The following is a 25,519-nucleotide window of genomic DNA, read 5'->3' on the forward strand; positions in this document are numbered from 1 at the left end:
AAAAGCATAACATGGGAAAAGAGGACTTAGATAAATAGTCTTTCCACAACAATGACCGACATTTATTCTTGCGGGGCTTTTCAGAATCTAGCCAATTTAACTAGTCACATTCTGCCTGACTGAAAGGTCCTTACCACCGGTTACATGAAACCACAAATCAAATTGGGGCCTCTTGACCTATGAACACTGCAGCTAATTTGGCATGTGTGAGCTGCAAGCTTGTCTTACTGTACACCATTCAAGCCTAACTATTTCACATTCCATCAAAACAGAAAATCTACACATAAGAGCTTACCATGTTGAATACTGCCATAGTGAGGATGAGAGCTGTCGTTGTCAAGGTGAGTGTGATTCGGGGCCATGGCTTGTTGGCTATAATAACAGAGGACCTTAGCAGCCACATCCATGAAGTGGGGGCGCTTTTGCTGCAGTGCTGCAAGAATACACACAGCAAGCGCATATATCAGGGACATATACGTTCTGGTGACCAATCCAATAAACGAATGTAAATAAGCACATTTAAAGATCCACGTATACATGTCGATTGTATTTATCTGGGGTGGCACGGTGGTCGACTGGTTAGCGCACCAGCCTCACAGTGCAGATCCAGTGTTCGATTCCGGCTCCAGCCTTCCTGTGTGGAGTTTTCCGCATGCCTGTGTGGGTTTTGTCAGGGTATTCTGATTTCCTCCCGCATTCCAAAAACACATGCGTGGCAGGTCAATGGAACAGTCTAAATTGTCATTAGGTATGAGTGTGAGCGTGAATGGTTGTTCGTCTATGTTCATGATTCCATGATTCCATTTTCCAAAAGTTTTGTTTATTAGGGTCGTCGGTGAGGTGGAGGCTATTTCAGCTGACGTTCAGCGAGAGGCGTGGGCCAACCTTTTTTCCAATCAATCACAGAACGCATTTACAAAGTTAAAAGAAAAAGACAACCATTCACCTCACATTCATACCTCTGGACAATTTTGGAAGCTTCAAGTCACATTACATCCATGTTTTTGGAATGTAGGAGGAAGCCGCAGGACCCAAATAAAAGCCACGCAAGGCTAAGGAAAAAGTGCCAATTCTTCAAGGAAGGCCAAGCCGATACAGTATTTAAACTCGAAGAGCGGTGCAGACGTGTTATTGCTAACCACTATTGTCACCGGGCTGCCCACTACACCATTTACAAATTGGCAAAAGGGGGGGGGGGGATCATATAAAAAAGAAAAAAAATACTCTTATGCTCTTCAAGACTGAACTAGTGATGCACTTGTACTGGATCTAAAAAAAAAAAATATCAACAACAAGGCATTTGTGCTATCAAGCAGAAAGTGAGGTACAAAAGAGTCCAATTATAGATTAAACAAGGGAGAGAGTGCAATTGTCCCTGTTGAAAGAATTGATTTGGACAGAACATGTCACTCACCATGAAGTGCCCAATGAAACATATGAAGACAATTATGGAAAGGAGAAAGAATGCCATCCCAAAAGATATCGCCAAGACTTCTGTCCTGAAAAAATAACATGTATATAGCAAATCAGGATCATTTGTCATGACATTATTTTTCACACTACTGTTTATTCACTGTCATGCTTCGTGTAACAAAATCCACGTACTTTGGTAAGACGAGTATCTGCACAATGAAAATGCAGGAAAAGATAAGACAGGCGCAGGTGACGTAGTATTTGAAGGCTGGCAAGATTGTTGTTCTGTACTAAAATGATAAAAAGGGTGAGTTTTAGTAAAATACCTTTTCGTACATTTATGTGTATATTAAAAACAAAGGATGATTGGAAATGCATTCTGACAACAGAAGTCATTGTTTCACCGTAAGGAAAACATAAGAGAACGAATAACCAAGAAGTGTTCTCTCCAGTTGTCTTGTGACCTTTACTAGAAAGTACTTCTTACCTCCTTTTCCAGGGATTTATTGTGAAAGAACAAAGATATTCTTTGGATGTCCTCGGATTTAAGCCACTGCCTAGAAGCACAAAGGCCAGTCAATTGGGACATAACGTGGATAAGTTTGAAAATCAGGTATATTTAAATAAATTGAAAAAGTCATTCAATTACCGGTACCCTTACTTTTGTGAATTGATGCCATCAAAGGTCCTGATCATCCTCTCATTAAGTTCCTCCTCAAACCGCTTCTTCTGAGACTTTGTCCTTTTAACAAGAGCGAAAAGAGACCGAACATTTTAATTTGACACAAGATTAGTCATGCATGTCATAGCCTTCAGCAGAAGTCAAGAGTTATTAAAACTTGTCCTCCGACACTGCACTGCACTGTCGAGGGACGGAGATAATCCTTCCAAAGGAAATGATCCTGGAACAGTGAAACACATAGCTTGCCTTTCAGATCTCCTCTGGAAATGATACTGTCCCATTGGCACGTCCTAGAAGGAAAATGGAAATGAAGAGATCGCACACGGCAGCGAGATCCACCCATCATTTCAAATGGCAACAAATAATTCGTCAACGTCGAGAGAGTTGCTCACAGCTGTGTTGATCTTGCCGTTCTCATTGGTCATGCTGTCCCTGTGGTGCAGGTTGGCGAAAGGCTTGGCAGCCCCCCAAGACTCCAGGTAGCGGGTCATCCTAACGGAAGCTCTCATCTTGGCTCCGTCCACAGTGTGCCTGGGCCTGTAGTGATGCTGCGGGCTACGGCGTTCCACCTATACATAAATAAATAAATACATACATAAATAAAAGATCTTGGGGAATTTTCCCGCCTTTTATTAGATCCGTAACAAATATTCAACATGCTCCATTACCTTTGGGTTGATAACCAAATATGTGATGACTCCATGCTCCTTGAGATAAGGATCTCGCTCCTGCCCATCCCCATCTTCTACTTTATAGGCTGAATTTAGGTGTTCCAGTGTCACTGATGTGATGTGGACTCGTCTGGAATTACCAACCGACCCAGTTATTTGGGAAAGCTAAAAAAAATCACATATCCTTTCTTGCAAACTATCAAGAATGAGATAGCGAGCGTTGATCTGATACCTCGGCAAAGCAATACAAAGAAAAGAGTGCATCAAAATTGTCTGATGTATCTTTTTTTTTCTTCAAATAATGCATCCCAATGTGATAACTATTATGCTTGAATTCAGAAATTAAGAGAATGAAAAAATATTTTTCAACCGCGATACCAATCAGCTAGGAAGTATATGATTGACTGTGATGTCCATCTACTTGTTGGCTATTTTAACTCACCCTGGCACACCTCCTGCTTCCATGTGGTTGGCCAGCGTGACATCATGTGACCAAACATCATACTGCCATTTCTGAAGTCCGATGACCCCACACAGAACGTTCCCTGAATGCACGCCAACACGCATATTGATGTCAACCCCTGTGGCATCGCGCACTTTCCTGTCATGCATCAAAACCACACTTATAACTGTGGAGGAGGGAACAAAATCAACATCCAAACTGACCATTGTGTTGAAAAAGACAGCAAATAAGTCACGTACAGACAAGCAAGTGTAAGACTTAGTGCACCACCTATTTGCGCATCATGTCGATATAATTATGATTGATTATCTCAAGATTGTGGGCGGGATCTTTTAATTAGGAGAGCTCGGAATCAAGAAAGTGTTAAGCTGTTATCAGTCATCAGTGTTTGACAAAGCTGCCTGAATTAACTGCTCATGAATTATGGCGGGTGCTGTACTTCTTTGATTTGAGCATTCATGTATGTCACAGAGTTTAAATCTGATTGAGTATCACAAGTCTTTGTACCTCACACTGTACAAAAATAAACTTCTATCCCCTGATCCTGTGTGCTGACAGAGTTCAGGGATTTTTTTTTCATGGCATAAAATATTTTCCTAACAAATACTTGGCAAAGCATGTTCGATGTCACAATTTGTGACTTTATTTTTCCTAAAATATGAAGTACAGATTGAGCTATTGTTTGCTTCGAAGTTATTAGTTGTTATTGTTGAGATCGAATACGGAAGTCACCACACATGGACATTTGGCTTACTTGATTGCTTCACACATGTCCAGGCCCATTTTGACGCAGTTCTTGGCGTGATTTGGTAGAGACTCCGGTAGGCCAGATACACAATAGTAACAGTCACCAAGGATTTTTATCCGCATACATTCATTTTCCTGCGTACAAAAGATAAAGCACAAGGTAACACTGCAGTTTAGAGACTTGCATGCGCAAACACAATACATACGTCCATACCTACGATACTGTCAAATAATGTGCATATTTCTCATGTGTGAAAAGCCACGGTAATAAATTTATTTTCAACATTTCAATCAAGGTTTGCCTCCCACTCTGGATCATCAAACTGCATGATAAATCCACAGAGCCCAATGACTATTGTATATTTTAATTATAGGTACCTGTTATTTTGAAATTGTATTCCACAATTCTCCAATTATACTAACTTAGTAAGGGTATGCTATTCAGTGATACTGACAGTTAAATGATGACTTCTTTACCTTGGCAATTTGGTCAAATTTGCCAAACAGTTCATTCAGCATGTGCACCAGCTCGCCAGGTGAGCAGTCACTGGCAAGGCGCGTGAATCCAACTATATCAGCATACAGTATGCTACAAACACAAAACATAATATAGTATAATGTTTATGAAATGCCTCCTTAAAATATGCATGAAAATAATATTTTGCATAACATTATGCTAAAAGATAATACATGCCTGACATTGGTGTGTCTTTGAACATAGAGGTTGTGAAAATTGTTTGTGTTCTCTATCTGACCAAAATTTGGTCCTTTTAGTCTCTGGATGATCTCTGCTTTCATCACACGGGCAATGTGTGCTGGCAGCAGCGACAACAGCAGACGCTCCTGATGATAAGACAAAATAAAAATATGGGGAGTCAAACAAATTGAATTACAATTTTCTTATACATTGCCCACAATTTGTTAGCAATTCAATCAAACACTAATTTCATGACATCGCTTGATAAAAAAGTGAAGATGACTGAATTTATTTCTCCAATATTTATTTCGGGTGAGTGGTTCTTTTCTGTCGATTTAACCGCTAAAGTGTTTATTTAAAAAAAAATAAACAAAAAAATAAAAAGAAAAGCAGTCACATTTATTAACCTGCTCCAGTGGCTGATTTAATGGGCAAACAAAATTGTGCGTCAAATCAACAACATGATTCATGAAAGAAAACGTGCCAATGGTCAGTCATCCTTATATGGCTAGCTGCAGTAAAAGTGTAAGACAATGTCACACTCCCCTTTGTTATCATCACTAACTGCGACATGAAGGACAGCCCCATGGAGGCTGTTCAGCAAACATTACTTTGAATTTATGATGATTCACATGCGCCCCCAGCCCCCTCTTTGGACTACAGATTCCAAATATACACTCACTATTTGATACTTTGAATGAAAGCACCAAGCAAACAGCATCTATTATGAGTGCACTCAGCACAAAAGCATGTCTGTTCTCTGCTTTGGGGCTAAACACTGGTTGCAGGGAGCCACAACCCCCCGAGGACAAGTTGAAACACTTCATCAGGGCCATTTTACCTTTATATGTAACAGCACAAAATGGATTCGCCAGGCGAGAAAAAAAAAAAAAAAAGAAAAAAGGAAGCTCTCCTTGTATCTGTACTGGATTTATAAATGTAAGAGCCCAGCAGTGGCCCAACAAAAAATAATTGAAACACCTCAATATACACCGCACTGCATAAATGAATGTGCATAAATGGAAAACATCCAGCAAGAAAATGGTTCATCAACAGAAAAGAGTACTTGGGGGAAACAACGCTTTATTAAAAGATTTCCGAACAGAACCTTGCACATGCACATGGCTAAGGATTTCCAGCACATTATTATGAAAGGGGGGGGGGGTCTCACTTTTTCCTAAGATATCATCGAGACAAGCATGCTCCCTATTTACAGTAAAAAATCAGGAGGCAAACTGACTAAAGACAACACATAGAAGAAACAAGTAAATGTGACGACCAGAAAACTCCAAGTGAGATGTGAGATTTTGTATTCTTTTTTTTTTTTCTTCCTCAGTGGAGCTGTGAAATAAGATCAAGGCAAGGGTAGCGTGTTCTTTTGCCTGGCTCACTTTGGCTGGCTCAGTGGCCCTTTACCTGTTGCCATATTGACCCCCTGTTACCTGCTGTCTCTTTTCAAATTCCAGTTTAATGGGGGATTTGATGCAGTTGCAGGTGTCCTGATAAGTCTGTTTGAGAGCCAACTCCATCAGATGTTTGTGGTATGCCCCTGCCATGTTGCCACACATGAAAATGATGATATTGGCCAAAATCTAAAAGAAAATCAGGACATAAGCACATGTCAGTATCCTTTAACAGCTCATATGTTATCAATAGTTTGTTTATTTAACTCATAATTTAGGAGTTGATTTCAGGAAAACCATAGAGACTTTGATGTATATGTAAAAGCCAAAGCAGCTACTGAGATGATTAACCATCATCAACTGTTCCTATAAACATGTCTCCATGACATTATGAATGACATCACAATCTTGTCCCCTACTGTGTGGAGGATATTTATGTATAACACAATGAAATCTTGATTTAGAAGAAATAATTCCATTTTCAAATAGGTCACCAGTGTCTTAGCAACAAAGCGTGTCATGGTCTCTCTTTGGCGCCTTTGTGTTGCGAAACCAGTCATGTCGAATTTATGCTGAGTTTTCTGTTGGAGCGAGAACAACATCTCAAACACCCCGACAAGGACTGCTTGCTTTGGTACCTTTATTCCTTCTAAATGTGAGCATGACACAAAGAATATATTGTAACTTCTGGTTATTCATTTCGAACCACCTGGCTGCTTTAAATTAATGGCTGGCTGCCTTAAAATCATTAAGAGCAGTCTGCTTTTGAATTTCTTTGAAACTATTTTTGGATGAGGCCAAATATTGACAATGCGATGTCATGCCTCCCCCTTATAAAACATATTATTATCAAGCATCGTGATTATCACTGTCACCTTAAAAAGTGAAATCATTTCACAAGAAAAAAGATAAATTGCCATATGTTTGGTGCCATGTCTGTCGAATATAAACGCACACAATAAATTGGTTTGAGATTTCATTTCGATCTGCATTATTCATCTGAAGAAACCTAAAATCATTGAATCTGTTTAAGTTTCTTTCCTTCAAGATTTAGTTATGTGCTGTCCCAATTATAGGTTGAAACAGTCTTCATTTGGGAAGCGATCGAGACAGTTGTATAGCATAATAACAATACTGTTATTATATACTGAATGCCTTTTACAATTGTATCAAAACACAAAACATAGTAGTCAAATTGTGATATAATGGCACACAACTGAACAAGCATTTTTTTAGAAAAATATTGAATTTGTTTTGTAAATTTAAATAGATCTTATTTTAAAAAAAACATGATATTTGATGATCAATAGGGATCATAGGAGGATGAAACAGGGATAAAAGGATCGCGACGCACAGACTGCTAAAGTCATTACGCTGTAATCTAGCCAGCAAAATCACGCCCGTGCTTTTCAGAGAGGATTTGTGCACGTTGCACAGAGCTAACATGGACACTCATGTTAGTCCACTTTGAATTTAGCATAAGGCTATGAGTACATTCCTTAACTTTTATAATTTCCCATTAAATTCTAGTGATGGTTGTCAAATGCTGACTTTAGCTGTGATATTACTGGCACTTGTCATACTGGACCCATAAAGGATTTGACCGCATCCCCATTCAATACATCCAATGCACGTAAAAGCAGAAAGATAGTTTTCAAAATGATGGACGGACCTATGACAACATTTTCCTTTGTTCAATAAAACAGACCATAGTAATGTATTAAATGGACCATCGCAATTAAATTCAATGAGCATTGCAAAGTTATCGTGGCAGTGTTAATGCCCTCCGGTAATCTGGTGAGACAATGAACAGAAATTTCAAGAACTTCATACGTTGACCTTAGTGAGCTTCGATCTGAAAGATTTAAGTAATCACACTTTCAAGTTAATTAAAACGTACCGCTCCCTATGGACTCCAAGTGTGAGTACCTGCAAGTGTGTCTCTGCCAGTATTTGTGCACGGCGAAAGACTACCGCCAAGCAAAATCTATTGAAGGGTTTTCATTTTGTGTTTTTAGGACAAGCTGGAGAAAACATTTGGTGTTATTGGGACATGTCAAGCTTATCTCAATCTGCTTAGTATAAATGCAATTGACCTGCAAAATGAAAATCTACATTGTGCAACTGTGGACTAAAATTCAGACTTTGCCTGCGATTCACAGCATGTGCTGTTCACATTCAGAATCACACTTCTCTTTTTTCAGTTTTAGATGAAACATCACCATCATTTGTTTACAAGGCAAGTGTTGTGTGAAACTAGATACAGCCATGGAAATCATGCCACTGGTGTCAGGTGGAATCTTTGTACCTGTATCTCCAAAATCATCACTTTTCATGAGACCAAAAAAACAACAAGTTTGGTCACACATTATGTTTGCGTCGACAAAGAGCGATAGACATTTCACCACTTTAGTTTGGCCAAGAATGTAGAGAAAAACGAACAAACACACATGGTGCAAGAACAACAGTAACCATTTGTGTGAAATAAAGAAATGCACCAAATGATAACAGGACGCTTTGGCCCGATGCCGGTGAGGTGCAAATGAAAAACATCTGAATTAAGACATTTAAAGTTGCATTTGAAAAATGAAACATATGTGAGGTGATATGACCTTCATGGTGTGACCTTGTCATTAATGTGAGAAAAGCCAGTGGCTCCAAAACAAAAACAAATCAAGGTTCATTCCAACTTCAGTTGAATTGAATTAGTGAATCCTATTATTCCTGCAAGACTTGGCTGAAATGTCTCCATGACTGTAAGCCTTACCTGCCATACGACAGGTTCCATGTGATCAGCTGTGATGGACAGGCAAACACTCAACACAGCGGTGTGCGAGGCAGAAGTGAGAGCACTAGCGATGATGGCATCCCGCATGGAGAATGGCAGCATCGTGTAAACCACAAAAACAATAAATAAAAAGAAAGATACCTGTGGAGAAATACATTATACATCATTACGAAATATTCATTTAAAAGGGCAAGCAAATTAGTTGAATTCAAACAATGAATAATATTTTTATAGATAAAATTGTAGTTATTTTTATATATTTTTCAGTTTGGCGATATTTTTCTAAATTCACCGTGGCTGATTTATCGTAGTTTCTCTGTGTAATTTAATGACACGTAACGGACTTTAATTGATCTATTCTTAAGGAAACCATCCATCCATCCATCCATTTTCTGATCCGCTTATCCTCACAAGGGTCACGGGCCTGGTGGGGCCTATCCCAGCTGTCTCCGGGCAGTAGGCGGGGCACACCCTGAACCAGTTGCCAGCCAATCGCAGGTCACATAGACGAACAACCATCGGCGCTCACACTCACACCTCGGGACAATGTGGAGTGTTCAATCAGCCTGCTATGTATGTTTTTGGAATGTGGGAAGAAACCGGAGGACCCGGAGAAAACCCACACAGGCCCGGAGAGAACATGCAAACTCCACACAGGGAGGCCAGAGCTGGAATTGATCCTGATACCTCTGCACTGTGAGGTCGATGCGATAACCACTGGATCACTGGACCGCTTCCTAAGAAAACCTGATTTAAATAAATTGCTTGATATGCTTTTTTTTTTTTTGCTATGCACAATTATTTCAGTGGCACCTATACTCTCCAAGTAGAACTAATGCGGCTATTAGTTGAAGCATGTATTTATTTCTGTACTTATTTCAAAACCTGATGTAATAATATGAATAGCTCCAACAGCAATGTTGCTGAGTGCTGCTTAAAGCTCCACGTTGTCTGTATCTGTACCTTCCTGCAGCACCCAAGGAGTGTCACTGTGCTCGCTTCTTCTGACTCAGTCTCTGCCTCATCATAAATGCTACATCTTCTACATTGTGGTTTTGTACCAAAGGTTTTGATATTGTCGATATTTTGAGAGCATAAAGATCTGACAACAGAGATATCACGATTTCTGTATTGATCCCTAGTGAATATACACGGCTCATGAGAAATGTTTCAGGCTAACCTTGAATGCAAAGGCTTGTACAGTGCATGTGGAGCAATCAAAATACAGGCATTCATTCTTCCAATAAATCTTTGGCAACATTTTGTCCAAGAAACCCCCACAGTGTAGCATCCAAACGAAAATAAACATCTACAGTACATGTGCGCCATTAAGTGTTTCAGTGTTGTGCACATCATAGGCTGGCCCATATAAACACCACCAGCTCTGATAGCTTCCCCAACCTCCCTTGACTGTAGGCTGATGGAACGGGGACAGTCAGCACTTTCACCTCAAACCTGGCACCTCTAATGTAGCATGGTGAGTGCTTTGCATTTTTACATTCGTGGAGCCCCGGACACGCTCATTGCAGTACTCTTTAATACTCCATCCTGGTGCATGGTTGGGGCTCATCTGCTGGCGTGCATGTGACAAAGAGGTCAGTGTTCTCTCGGGCTACAGTGAGGTAACAGTTAACCTTTCTCTGGTTATGGCCGGCCAGATTGATGTGGAGTGAGGCTAAGAGTGCGGGTAAACTGAAAATGAAACAAATTTCACCATGACATCATGTCAACAGACATGTGTTTTCTCTATCCTTTGTCCACAGGGTCATAGGTGAGATGGAGCCAACACCTAGGACTGGTCAGCAGCCAATCGCTGGCTGTTTAGACAACCAACCATTCATGTAAGAAAAACAAATCCACAACACTGTACACACAATGCAAAACATAATTCATACCTTGTTTGTCTATGTGTGCCCTGCGATTGGCTGGCAACTGGTTCAGGGTGTCCCCCCCGCCTACTGTCTGAAGACAGCTGGGATAGACTCCAGCACGGCCCGCGACCCTTGTGAGGCATAAGTGGATCCGACAATGGATAGATGGATGCCATACCAATGGGACCTTAATATTTTCTCATGGATGGCAATGATAACTTTCCTTTCTTTGTCAAAAACTGACAATGCTGTTTTTTTTTTCATTGCAAAGGGAGCATTGTCAAACTGCCTACACCAGAAAAAAATGGTGTCTTGAATGTACTCAATCTTATTACGGCAAGTGGTGCGCAAAATGAAATAATCTGCATCCAGATACATTTGTTCAGCAGATGCATAGTGAATTTAAAAAATATATCTGGATCCAGATTATTTAATTTCGAGCAACCTCTTGATGAAGTTAAATTGAGTATTTTGTGAATTAAACAACAGCTTTTTTTTTTATAAATGAAAATAAAATAAATCTTAACCGTAACCAAGGTAACAAAGACCTAATTGGTTAAAGCTGCAGTAAATGAAGTTTGGGTATTGCTTTTTTTTTTGTTATGTACTTATTCTATTTTGGCAATGACATGGGTCTTTGAAGTAAATTTTGGGAATGGATAGCAAGCTGATTTACCTACAGGATGCTGCTCTTGACAAGTTGACTATCTGACCATTGCATGCAGAATTTCACGACAATGGGAAAAAAAAATAATAGAATAGTGTCAAATTACCATTGAGAATCTTGGCAGAATTGGTGAAATACAGACAACGGCAGGGAGAGAAAACTTAACAAAGGTAGTGACTTTAAGGTCAAGGCAAGAAGTCATGTGATTAATAGGAGGAGGGGTAGGAGTACACAGCACTCCTTTCTGTCGACTTGTTTCCAGGTCAACATCGCCCTGAATTGGTTGAGTGAATGGCTGTGGTCTTTTCTGCAGAAAAGCAAAGGCTTTTCTTGTATCATAAAGACAGAAAAGCTTGAAATACTACAGTGGAAAAATAAAACGAACATTGCAAGTTGCTGTTAAATAAAAGCAAGAAAACAACCGAACAACCGATGACTATAAATGGAAATGTTCAACAAAGACATGCATTAACTCACTTCACAATGCATAAAAAGGGCAGTGACTGTTGCTTCCAAATGTCATCTGGCACCATAATTTGCTTCAGATGTAATGTTTGTTATCCTAAAAGTACCATCAGATATCCAATTACCACTAACTGAATCAAGAAAGTGGTCGATAATGGAAGGGAGGCTGGGTTAAAGATACCTATGTTTCCTACAATCCAAGGTTCGATCGACATAGCAATGAAATTGTGAGAATCTTCCTTCAGTGTGGCTAAGGCAAGCACATAAGGACCCTCGCACAGACAATTATGTCGTCAAGGCGTTTTTCAAGATCCAGGCAACGATGCTGCTACCAGCCCATGAATCAAATCCTCAATACCACAGTGAGTTCATAAAACAAATTATGGAGATGGGGTGTCCGATTACATCAAGCTTTTAGTCCAGTCTGTCTGCGATCCGCTTCAAGACTTGATTTGCAATGCAAGCATGTGCAATGTGCATCTATCCGATACTTCACCTGATGCAAAAGAATCACTTTATTCACATACTAAACACCATTACATTAAAAATACACAATAGATGCTTAGTTTGGGCCATCTCAAATCAGACTGGGCTATACTGCTAAATGGGGTGAATTTATGCAGCACTAGCACCTTCATGGTGCTCAAGGCAGTTAAGTACGCACGCACACACAAACACTTCCAAATTAACGGCAGAGGCAAACGTGCTGAATAAATGACCACAGGACAAGATATTTTTAAAAAAACATTTTCATTATTGCACATTTCTCCATATCCCCGTAACTTGAATCATACGGTCTTTGTTGTAGCCTCCCTCCCCACAATTTCATGCTTCCACTCAACATATTCTCAGTTCCAATTCATGTTCCACACAACATTTATTCCGTTCCGAAATGGGATCTTTCAAAGTGTTGGTAGGGCTTGATTTATTTAAAGTCAATGAGTTTACTTCTAAATATTGGTACCTCAAGTTATGTATTGTTTTGGTCATTAACTTCAAAGCCTTTTAACACAAGCTCGGCGTGGTGTATATTTGAAGACGAGTGTTTCCTCCCGCATTCCCAAAACGTGCACAGTAGGTTTGTTGAACACACCAAATCCCTTGATGTGATTATGAGTGTGAATGGTTGTTTGTCAATGGTGCCCTGCGACCAGCTAGCAACTAGTTCGGGGTGTACCCCACCCACTGCCCGATGACAGCTGGGATAGGCTCCAGCATGCCCACGCTTGCCCCTTGTGAGGATAAATGGATTAGAAAATGGATGGGTGGATACATTTTAAAAACATTTTTATTGATTTATTTTTTTTGCGGATGAGAATCTTGATTTTCCCTGCACAAAGTTCAGAGTTGTGCTCACAATGCTAGCAGAACACAAAATGAAAAAGTTTGGACTTATACACATACAGGTTCCAGCATGAGGGACAGGTAGGATGATAGATGGGAAGCAGATGAGGGTGGGCACAGACATTTCTCAGTGAGGGGTAGAAGCTGGACCACACAGATAAGCCCTTCTCCCTAGCATTAGCAAACAGAGGGGGCTTTGTGTGGAGTGGATAAGCATTCAATTGATTTCAGGTTGAGAAAAGGAGACGGAAATGTATCCAAACCAACCCTGTCTTACGGAGAATAGGAAATGCAACTTTGAGCCTCTACTATCGTCATCTTAACTGGCAGGTACCTGCACTGATAGGGCACTTTGTTATCAACCTAAATAGCATTGTTATTTTGACAGTAGACCATGTCTGCCGTATATATTATATTTTCAAAATATGAAAATGTCAAGAGATACTGGTGCACGCCTTTTGGTGCATTCACATTTGTGCAAATTTCAAGGACTGGGTCTGAAAAACATTATGTTGTCACTGAACATTAACCACAAAAAAAAAGATTGTTGTAAAGTAATGTTTGCATTTGTTCCCTTCTTTGAAAATGTTCAAAAGTAAGAAAATACATGCTGAGGGAGTAATGGATGTCAAGTCAGGAGTGTGAGTCAACAAGCCAATCTCGTCAGATAAATGTTAATTAACGTGGATGCTGCAGTCGGAGTGCACTGATGGCAAAATGGGCTGATATTTTCAGTGAGTGGGAGAAGAATGAATAGAATGACGTGCGAATCAGTGCACCTCAAAATGCTGCTTTGTGACAAATGAGTCCACATTAGACATCTGTATTCATCAGTACTGGTGAATGACTGCTACTTGTGCTGTAACCAAACCATTCAATGTTTTTCTGCAAGTTTTATCAATACCAATGTATAGATCAGAGGCAGGGTTTTGATCCTGGCACTTCAAATGCACTGTAGCCAGAGAAATAATAGAAATTAATCCCTTTTAAAAATAATAATCATTAAATACATGAATAAAAAAAGATCAATGCAAAATTAAATTTATGTGATTTATCTCACCAATATTTTCACCATCCATTCATCCATCCATTTCCCGATCCGCTTTTCCTCACAAGGGTTTGGGGATGTGGTGGGGGGAATGCTGGATCCCAGCCGTCTTCGGGCAATAGGCAGGGGACACCCTGAACCGGTTGCCAGCCAATCGCAGAGCACACAGAGACAAACAACCATCCGCGCTCACGATCACACCGAGGGACAATTTTGAGTGTGCATGTTTTTGGAATGTGGGAGTACCCAGAGAAACCCACGCAGACCCAGGGAGAACATGCAAACTCCACACAGGAAGGCTGGAGCCGGGATCGAACCCACAGCCTCTGCACTGTGAGGACAACGCACTAACCACTGGAGCATCGGGCCGCCCTATTTTCAACATATTGTTCTTTAAAAAAAGATGTACCGTATTTCCTGCACTATAAGGCACACTTAAAAAGCATTCCATTTTCTTAAAAGCCAACAGTGCGCCTTATAATCCGATGCGCCTTATATATGGATCAAAATTTTGATTTCTTGGACGTAGTACTTTAAATGATTTGTAAAGCGCTATTTTGAAGCTGCAGCGGTTGTGAAAGCTCTATATGAATAAAGCTGTATTGTATTGTATTACCTTTAGCGTAGCTCCATCTAGTGGATGGAAACGCAACCACAGCCAGTATTGTAGCTTCTATTCTATGCACCTTATAATGCGGTGCGCCCTATATGAGAAAACTGATTTAAAATAGGCCATTCAGTGCGCCGTATACTCCGAAGCGCCTTATAGTGCGGAAAATACGGTATGTCTATTTAAAATGTGCATGTAAATATGCTAGATTCGAGCCATTGGGTCTGGAATATTCGGCAGTTATGCTTAACCACCTAATTTGTAACAATGCTGATACACTCACAAGTTTCTGTTCACAATTTTATCGAGACATTTCACATCTGGTCATGCACCACCATGCCAGAGGTTTTGTTCCCGTGCTTATCGATTGTCTGAATGGAGAAAATGTTTTTGACGGTTGGAAGTAGCAAACCTTCATGTGGTATCCCTGTCAATCTTTGAAGACCAATTGCTACAACTCGCACAACACCACAACTGTGCCCAATAATCAGAGGTGGTAAAAGGATACACCCTTGGCCTTGGGAGCTCACAATGAAAACGTTCAGAGTGCTCAGCCTCAGTGATGAAGGAATGTCTGCAGCAAAATCAGATATCAAAGCCAGCCTAGACGCTGATATCATCTGCCTCCAAGAGACACAACGAAGCATCCTCCCCAAAATAACTGGCCTTGCCCCTGTCATCCATCGCCTGAGTCCGGCACATAGAAGTGCGAGGAACACATGCAACAAGTCAGTGATCAAGGCTAGCAGTGACTTCTCCAACAGAGATTTAAAATACTCTAGGTGAGCACCAAGCACCTTATCATCACCTCAATGTAGGAACCACCTACTACTCCTTTTACCTGGCCAGAGGAGTGCCACAATGCCAACGAAGTGAGCCCCTATAGTGTATTGATGACTTGAACAGCCATAATACCACCGCAGATACAATGAAACAAACAATGGAGAAGCAGTAAAATCATGACTAGAGCATGAACGCATGATCCTAGCAAGAGCCTTAGTCAGTTCTTTCACCTCCTTTAACTTCTTTCCGGGTTTTCACCTTCATGCAGTGCTAACTACAGATGCAGTCGGCAAGCTCTGACAATGATGCCCACTAACCTTTCAGTCACAGGTCATGTAAAAGCAATGTAAGCATCATCAAATGTCAACATGGCCCTCAAGATTTCAACTCCAAATCTGACTGGTTTGATGAGTGATGATCAACAGATTTCAATTTAAATTGCGAAGAGAGAATACATCTTACCTAAAAATAAAGGACTGAAAAATAAAATAGGATGTGGTTTCTGTAGTTTAAGCATCCAAGAGGGGAATGCTCCTATGTAATCAATATATAGAGAAGAGCATTACAAAGCATGATATAAAATAGTACTGGAATACTGTACTGAATTAGGAGATCATGTGAGAGGTAGGCTCACTTTTCTAAAAACTCTTCACAAGAGAGCTGTCTGCAACTAAGAATTTTCCCTGCACGGTATTCCAAAGAATTCAAGTTTAAGGCACTTGAAGGTTGGCCTCATTTTCAAACCAGACAGCTACGTTTAGTTATTTATATCGTCTATGAATAAATAACCGAACACTTCACATGCTTTTACACAAGAAATTTATTGACCACAAAATACTTTTCTTAGACTTACCTGGTCCCATGGACACACGATCCCACCGGAAAACATAAAGAGGTAACCCATAGCAACCAAGCAGGCCCAGATGACAAGGGAGAACACCCGAAGAAGTTTCTTGAAAATGGATTCAATGCAGACCAAAACAAATACAGCCAGGAAGATCGCCAACGCTGTGGGCACTGTGATTACAAAGGCCACATGGTCCTCGACGTTCTGGAACAGGAATGACATGCATTAGAAAACAAGACCACGACCAAATTAACATCAAGCAGTGCAAAAAAACAAACAAAAAAAAATCTTTCACTTTTTTTTCCTGAGAGTCTTGAATCGATGGTGAAGTGTTTACGGAATCTGAATGGTTATATAAGAGACATTAAAAGCCCTGTTTTCATTATCTAGAGCAAAGTGCAGTCTATCTGTGCTCATTTGAGGACTTTCCCTAAATTTGGCATTTTGCTCAAATGTGTAGAGGTAGAAATTCCTCCATCCATCCATTTTCCGAACCGCTTGATCCTCACTAGGGTCGCGGGGGGTGCTGGAGCCTATCCCAGCCGTCTTCGGGCAGTAGGCGGGGGACACCCTGAATCAGTTGCCAGCCAATCGCAGGGCACACAGAGACGAACAACCATCCACGCCCACACTCACACCTAGGGACAATGTAGAGCGTCCAATCAACCTGCCATGCATGTTTTTGGAATGTGGGAGGAAACCGGAGCACCCGGAGAAAACCCACGCAGGCCCGGGGAGAACATGCAAACTCCACACAGGGAGGCCGGAGCTGGAATCGAACCCGGTACCTCTGCACTGTGAAGCCGACGTGCTAACCACTGGACTACCGGGCCGCCGAGGTAGAAATTACATTTTGCCAATCATTTGGCTAAATGGTGTTTTGTAATCTAGAAATTAACAAACATTTAAACCACTAATACAAACTCTAAAACCAGTTGGGTCAAAGGTTAAGAGAGATGAAAATTGATGTAACTGTTTATAGATTGTCTAAAATTTCAAACATCTTAACGACGATTAAGCTTTGCTTGAGTGAAACAGAACGAAAAGAGCACTTTAGATATGTAGAAAATTGACGCGTCTGAAAGGGACATGAGACAAGCAGACTACTAAGCCTCACTTCCTGAGTCCTTCTTCAATTTTCCAACTAAACAAACAAGCAGGAGGGTGTGAGTCACCCTCTGAGGCACCAAATAGCCCTTCAAGGGAAATAAGTGTGTCAGTACTATCGGATTTGCTCAGTGTAATTTATGGCACCGAATAACATGAAATAAAAGAGACTTCACTTTCATCTCGATGAACACAATCTGTCCAAAATGTGTGTAAAAAAATAAATATGAATTCAAAAGGCTAAACGAGACGAAAAACGTACCCCCAGTAATCTTACTTAAAATGTTTATTCATCCATATCAAATTAATTGCCTTTACATCGCACTAATATTTATTTTGCAAGATTTCACCGGGACAAAGAACTTGTGTTGCTTTTTTTTTTTTAAATGTAGACTATACTGCAGTAATCTGGACGGAGATGTTTGTGGTCTGCATCGTGCATGTACCAAAGCAGATGCGTTCCCGACTATATTCCTCTACCTACCTAATTGTACCTCATTTGATATATCAGATTTATAGTGCAAAAACAGCCTTAAAACTGAACAGTATAAATGGATGCTGTAAATCAGCCATCTGTACGGGACTTTGCTGATGAATGTTTTTAACTGAGGGCACGTCAGGTATAAGAACAGACATTGAACATACAGGACAGGACATACATTCAGGATTTGAAGCTGCTTTTCTGTTTCTAAGATTTTTCTGACAAGAAAATAAAATAAAAATAAAATGCATTATAACTTCCCTTCTCACTCTGCCCACCTTCACCTTTTTGAACTAATCTTGCGGACGATGTCAAATGGCATCTTTTAGTTATCTTTTTTTTTGGGGGGGGGGGCATGTCACAGTCCGCTGAAAAATGGATGGTGGGCCTCAATTGGCCCCTGGTATTGATCATGATCCCAATGTGTCAGTGTCTGCTGCCACATTCATATGTAGAGAGTCAGTTTTCAAAGAAACAATATTGACTCCTTTTATCCAGGCTGGGAGTTGGTCCCTACTTTACATTTTCTGTTTGAAAAGACATGTATTTTGCTGACATCTCAGATACTTTGTGGATGTCAATGATCTCCAGTGAGCCTGCATACACCACACATTAAGACAAAGCTTTGTCCGGCATTATTTAATGCAATTTGCAGGTTTAAAATTAGGATTGCACAATCTGCAGTGTGGAATGGCGCTTGGGTTTTATCATTCAGATTTAAATCAAAATTCATTACTGAACATGTGGTGTGTGTGTGCGCGCGCGTGTGTGTGTCTTTTGCTTTTCTGACTTTTTGGGATCACTTTAAGAAGATCAATCCTCAACAAGGGGTGTTAAGAGAATGCTACAAGAGAAGAGCTGTAATTGTGAACGTGTAGGGTCGAATTCACTAAAGGATTGCGTGGCTTTTATGTGGTGCAAATCAGTAAGTATGGAGCAAACAATTCAAAAAGGATGCGCAGATGGTAAAATGCTTCACTCACTGAGATATCAAGCAGAATGCGTCTCGGTGCACCGGTGGTATTGCGCATATTTCAAATGAGGAAATGGGCACACATTTGACAGAGAAATTACACACCGCGATACAAATGAGCCTCATTGATTAACAACGTCTAATTCTTGAACAACAGAGGTAATACACATCGAAAAGGCTGGTGTAAACTTAGCGCTCTTCTGTGGAAGCCACTTTTTACGACCTGTGACATCTGAGCAATGTGTCAGAGCGCTCGCTATGTACGAGACATGTCATAATAAATTACGTAAATTCCCTCCCACCGACCTGACAAAATAATTTCAGGCCATCAAACAGCCTTTCTGTCCGAAATACTGTTCACATATTCAACATTTCCAAATACATTTTTTACAATTTAAAAAAAAAACAACAGAAAAAGGCAGAGAAAAATGACATTACAGTGATCCCTTGCTATTACACAGTTCGTTTATCGCGGCTTCAGTGCATCGCGGATTTTTTCAAACATATTGATAAAAAAAAATTATAATAATCATATCCTACACAGTACAGTACTGTATATGTTGCTCTATGTGAATCACTGTTGTTTTGCAGCTTCTTGAGGACTGTTTGCGGACTTTTTGCGGGAAAAAAAATTGTTTATTGGTCGCTACTTCACTACGATTTTTGTTTATCGCGGGTGGTTTTGGTCCCCATTAACCGTGATAAACAAGGAATTACTGCACATTGAGCAGGCTGTTTTAAAGAGGTGTGTTGTGAGTTGTGAAAGAGTGTCTCCTCAATTGGCATTGTTTTAACACGGTGTTCTTGGCGCAAAGCAGCATTTATACTTTGCGATGTGTGCAATCAGGGGGGAAACAGGTGCAAACTGCATTCAGCTGTCAAACATTGTGGGCGTGTTTGCATCGGTATGCCATTAGCGCAATAGCTTTTGTGAATAGGAAGTTAAGATGTCTGCAAATGATTGCATTAAAGGCGATATCAGCGGCCGCAGTTCATTCTTTGTGCATTTGGCCCATTGTGTATTACTGTTTTTAAATTAAACTAATTGGTTAATTTTTATACTTATGTGTAAAAGTGTCATTCAACATGTTACCTAAGAGTTTAAAACTGGGGGCTCTATTTTCGCAGACAGCACATCGAATCGACAAGCCGGCCGCAAATTATAGTCGTACGAGCACAAGGCTAACTGCGTGTTTGCCAATTTGGCTGAATGGTCTCCGCCAAGCCTGGTGTTCCGGCGCAGGATCAATAAAGTTCTTGGAGATGTGCCAGACAGAGTGACTATTTGGTGGCATGAATTCAGTCTAATCTAAAGCCTGCTCAGACCATGTCAAAATCCTGCGGAAGGTAGACTGCTGGTCTAACGAGATTTTGCTTAATTTATTTGGGCACAGCCATACAGATACTGCGCTCTGCAGAAACATTTAAGTCACCAGCGGATTCTAAGTAACCATTCACATTGTCTGTTGCCAAAACTTGGCCAGAGCATAGCAATATACACACAGATTGCTCTAATCCGCGCAGATATGTCTCGGTTGAGACTGTCAGTTGTGCTACATTTAGAGGAGCTGCTCTGATTGGCAGTGCCTTAAGTCGGCTGGAAACACTCCCACAGTGGCGCAGCCCACCCGCCTGCAGATCTGCACTCATCCACGAAATTACCAAAACGGTCTGCCTGTCTGTGGCATTTGCACCACCTGCTACACCGGATTTGCACCGTGCACAGATATACTTCCCTGAGTGTATATTGTTTCAACATTTTAATATTAATAGTGCTTAACTTCTTTTTACATTTGCCACTGTGAATATTAAAAAAAAAATGTCTGAATGTTTTATAAAGGCAAAAACCTGATCCCGGATCATTGTTTCCCCATGTGGAGCAGATTCTGTTCAACCTCAGAGGTTCTCACTGCAAAATTAATATTTTACATGTCATCGCCACATATACTTCCATCTCTTTGCTCTTCCATCCGTTGCAAGGCATTTAGGTTATTCCTCCACTAACCCAGCTTCCATCTTCCCTGTCTTTCCCCTTGTAAGCAGGCAATGCAGTGGGACAGGAGAGGATGCGTGTAGTTGCGGAGAGAGTCGGTTCCGCCCAGAGCTGAGCTCCAAAACAGAACAGGATTTAGGTCATCCAGCTCGCAGGAAGGGGAGGGGGTTGGATACAAATGAAAGAGAGACAGAAATATGAGGAGGTTAAAGATGACAGAAGCACAGAATGGACAGAAATAGAGGAGGTTGAAGAATGAAATGAGGGTGGAGCAAAAAGGTCACGCCAATCTTGCACCCAGCCAGAGCCAAAAGGCAGGATGTGGGCAGGAAGGCTCAAGATGCTTATGTGATCTCGGGCCAGAAATCCATTGTGACTGGAATTTCTTTGTGGTATATTTATTTAACAAATTTCAGTTCCGCAACTTCCTTGTTACAATTCAACCTTTAGCCTCTGCTTAATTTACAAAACCCATCGCATTTTACCAGCACATTTCTATGTGATGCCAGCAGCATCAGACATATTAGTCACCACACCAATTGTGGCTGAAGTGCTGAGTCAGACGCTTCTCCACATGAATATGTCATCATGGGCAAAACCACAAGTCTATTAATGACAAACTACAAACATCTGAAGAAATGTTAAAAAGCATTCAGCCACCATTCAAAAACATCCTTCCAAATAGTGTCTGTGTCGTTTTTGCCTGTCCGCATCAGCAGGCAATCGCTGACTAATCAGACACACGGTAATGGATGAGGCAAATGTTAGATGCATATCATCAAATGGAAGTTGCTGATGTCAACATCTGTTTGCATTTGGCAAACCGTGCAAATCATTTCCCCAAAATTGATATAGTGTTTGGATGATGTTAGGAATGTTTGGATATGCAAATCTGCAATACCCAGCGACAGTGCTGTGAGGCCCTTTCACTGTATTAGAATAATCCCTCCATCTGAGCAGATTCATCAGGGATAGACTGAGAGAGGCCCTCAATTGGTAAAATATGTCAAATGATGAGATTATGCTTCCCTTAAAAGCACTGTGGTGTATAAAAACAGACGTGTTATTAAACAGTTTAATATCATCCCTTAAGATGTTTTTCACATTAAGTTGCCTTGCGAAAGCCAGCTGGTCATTTGTTGATTGTCATTATAAAGATATTTCGCGTCACTTCAATGAATGATAGAATGAGCAGAAAATGCAAGAAACAAACATTTACCCAATCGTCCTAAAGTAGGTTTATTTTTCAAAAAGGGGTGTTCTTTGTGTTGGTGTTTTGTGTTAACAACTATCCTGCAAAGAGACATAATGTTGAGGAAAAGTCTGACAAGTTCCCAGTTCTTATCAATGCACCTGCATTTCATATTCAGTGAAAATAGACAAAATACTTAATAGCTTTAGACTTTGTCCCTTTATATTTCCCAGGGGGTCTTTGCTTCTTCACTGCATTGAATTTGTCAGCCATTCCAAGCAGAGATAATCATGTCAAAATATTGAGAGCTAAAAAGCACTTCTTCCTTTCTGTAGTTCGGTCAACCATGAGCTCAAACAATAACCAAACCCCTTATTCCCCCCTGGCTTTTATCTAACCCTCTCTTCACATTAGTGCTGCCATGTAGACTGCATGCTGGGGATGTGCCTTTGTATAAGCTTTTTGGCACATGTGTGTAATGTGTATACGGGAGCAACTGGAAGCGGTTTTGTGATGTGTGTGCCCCTATTGGTAACCTTTGTCTTAAAGATACCGTTTTTGTTTTTAATTGTCTGTGCACCCATGTGTGAACATTCTCCGACACATTCTCGACACAGTTTAAACTTGGTAGGAATACCCCAAATATCCTATATATTGATAGTGTTGTTACGCCAAATTGAAAGTGATGACTTTACACTCTGCATATGTTCTGTTACATTTGCATAATACATGCATGAATGTAGAACTTACCAGTCCTGATGCAAAGAAGACAGCCAGCAGAGCCAGGCATGCTCCCATCACTATAAGCAGCAGGAACACAATCAGAGGATGCTGCTGGCTCATACAGTAGTACGACTCGTACAACCAGTCCTGGGATCTATTCCTCCTTTCCCGACCTCCCTTGTCCCCCTCACCAGCCCGGTCCAGGAGGTACCGCTTCCTCCTTATTGCCTCTTGCCACATGGATCTTGGAGCCGAAAAGGGAGAAGTGTCAGGGAAACTGGAGGAGGCGCTGGAGTCTAAGGTAATAGTTTCCACTACAGATGAGGGACAGTAACTGTGCTCTACTTTCCTCCTGCTGCTGCTCCTCCTGGGGATCCTGATATGGGTGCTCCTGATGTCCTGTGGAACCTGGGGGACCTGGCCACCCCCCTCCCTTCTTAATTCCTTCAGGCTGATACAAGTGAAAGGTGGCTCTGAGTCAGAGGCACCGTGCGCTGGCCCAAGAGGTGGCAAGAACGCGCCAAGGGTTGAGCGCAGCATCCTCCTCCGCCTCCTCCTGCCAACATGTTGGAGCGGGAAGTGAAGGGAGAGACGAGAATGAGTGCTGTTTAGAGTCAGAGGGAGAAAGTGGGAGGGAAGTGAATAGTAAGGGTAGGGGGGGGAGAGGGCCTATAATGGGGAGGGTAGGAAGTAGAATAAGGTACAGTAGGAGAAAGAGAAGCTCAAGAACAGGTTAGGATGACTACAGTACATCTGTTAAAGTCTAAAATGATCTGCTCAGTTATCAGATTTAAATGAAACTTTCAAAGGGGTAACGCCGGGGTGATGAGAGAGCACATTCACATCAGCCGGACATAGGTGCATAGCCTGGGTTTGAATGTTTCCAGTTCTGATAAATCTGCAAGAGTAAGATACACAGTAAATGGAGCTGTATTTAAAACATTTTAGAATACAATTGCCCCCCTTGGCCACTAGAGCGGAGTAAATCTTCAGAATGGATCTCTTTACTCAGAGTATATGAGGCCGCACCCACTACACAAGCGGGGTCAAACTCATTTCAATTTGTGGGCCACATACGGCCTGGGTAGATGTCAAGTGGGCCGGACCATCAAAATGATACCATACTCTGCTATAAATAACCAACATAATATATCTTTCCTTTGTTTTGATCTAAAGAAGCACGAGAACATTAGGAAGACATTTAATGAACATATATTTTACAAAACATTTCATGAAGCACCTTGGATTTTCTTAGACAAATGTGCAATTTACTTTTATCATTCACATATATGCATTGCAACTGATCCTACTGATTGTACAAAGGCACAAAACAAATAATTAGTATTGAAAAATATAGTCATACATTTTATGATTAAACGATATTTATAAAGAATGGAATGTTTAAACCATTTACGTGTGCATATAAAATCTAAATGTAATCCCTGCCTACACCTTACAAACTAAGGAGAGTGCTATGAAATGTGTAAAGAATAAAGTAGTCACATGTCCTTGATAGTGTCTGCTGTATTGGGTCTGTCTCAGTGACAGACTGAGGCTGCTGGTGTCTCTTTCTCTGATCAAAACAATGTTGCTTTATACTCTGATTAAAACCGTGTGTCCTCTAGCAGATACTCCATGAACTGCACCTTATTAAAAAATATTCATTCCGTGTCTTTTATACTTTTTTTTGTGGGCCTGATCGAACCTCATTGGGGGCCAGTTCTGGCCCACGGGTCGTACGTTTGACACCACTACCCTGCACTCATCAGAGGAAAATGTGGGTAACTTATGTTCTTTTCAGATAAAAGTTGATTTTAATTTATTTGGAGTATAATGAGTCCACTATTTTAAGTAAAATTTACTTTGGATATTTTATGGTCTTTGAAGTGTAAATGTTACTCTGTTTAGACTAGGACCAAATAAGTTATTTTTCAGAGTATAATTTCCTTGATTATACCAAAATGTCCTCTATGTGCTCCCCATTTTTAGCTGAATTAATATTGCATAAATCATAATAACAGTGGAATATAATCCCTCAATTAAACTATACATCTCCTTAAGAAAATGTATCCGTATCCAGATGATTCCCCTGTCCTAACTGAACCAGAAGCAGACACAGGAATAAATATCCCACCGGTGTGAGGAACTCATCTAAAGCATTGACATATTTTCAGTGTGTCACAAACGAGCGCTCTCACACAGATTCCTTTTTTTCTGGATGTCTAAACCGTTTAGAGACGAGAGTAGGACCACTGACCGGATGCTGTATGCATTCAGCTGTAAATACACCCGCGTCTATGACCCTATACACACACGGCAACTAGCCAAGAATTGATAAAAGTGCTGCTGCCCAAGTGCAACTTGAATAATGATGAATACAGCATGACTTGCAAATTCATTTAATTAACTCACAGATCAAGCCTATTTGACACTTGAGATTAAATTACAGCATCAGAGCAACTCATTGGAAAAATGATATGCAAATTTTAGCATGGCTAATTTGTCATAACAATTCAGAGTTTTGAGAAGACAGAAGTAATATGTGACATCG

The 25,519-nt window shown here is 40.7% G+C and overlaps 1 protein-coding gene across 3 annotated transcripts in view; it reads right to left on the reverse strand.

Annotated features, from left to right (window-relative positions):
- The window catches only part of adcy2a (adenylate cyclase 2a), a 39,594-nt gene extending 16,040 nt beyond the window's left edge, over positions 1-23,554 (reverse strand). The window contains exons 1-16 of one of the 3 annotated variants that reach the window (XR_015101137.1): positions 22,996-23,554; positions 16,506-16,703; positions 8,844-9,005; positions 6,116-6,265; positions 4,671-4,819; positions 4,454-4,565; positions 3,984-4,111; positions 3,209-3,367; positions 2,764-2,896; positions 2,488-2,664; positions 2,342-2,385; positions 2,075-2,155; positions 1,901-1,970; positions 1,606-1,703; positions 1,415-1,499; positions 296-433 (exon numbers count right to left, since the gene is read on the reverse strand). Coding sequence is in view for 2 of the 3 variants with exons in the window: in XM_086113041.1 (XP_085969167.1) it covers positions 296-433; positions 1,415-1,499; positions 1,606-1,703; positions 1,901-1,970; positions 2,075-2,155; positions 2,342-2,385; positions 2,488-2,664; positions 2,764-2,896; positions 3,209-3,367; positions 3,984-4,111; positions 4,454-4,565; positions 4,671-4,819; positions 6,116-6,265; positions 8,844-9,005; positions 16,506-16,703; positions 22,996-23,508 (2,397 nt within the window). In the remaining variant the exon portion in view is untranslated. Of the gene's footprint in view, positions 1-295; positions 434-1,414; positions 1,500-1,605; positions 1,704-1,900; positions 1,971-2,074; positions 2,156-2,341; positions 2,386-2,487; positions 2,665-2,763; positions 2,897-3,208; positions 3,368-3,983; positions 4,112-4,453; positions 4,566-4,670; positions 4,820-6,115; positions 6,266-8,843; positions 9,006-16,505; positions 16,704-21,065; positions 21,686-22,995 lie in introns of those variants that run through there. The other 2 variants (XM_086113041.1, XM_086113042.1) reach the window with 2 other exon arrangements.
- Between the last annotated feature and the right edge of the window lie 1,965 nt (positions 23,555-25,519).

Source organism: Hippocampus guttulatus, chromosome 6 (genome assembly GCF_054856545.1).
Source record: "Hippocampus guttulatus isolate MCC_2025c chromosome 6, RoL_Hgut_1.0, whole genome shotgun sequence".
Classification (NCBI taxonomy): domain Eukaryota; kingdom Metazoa; phylum Chordata; class Actinopteri; order Syngnathiformes; family Syngnathidae; genus Hippocampus; species Hippocampus guttulatus.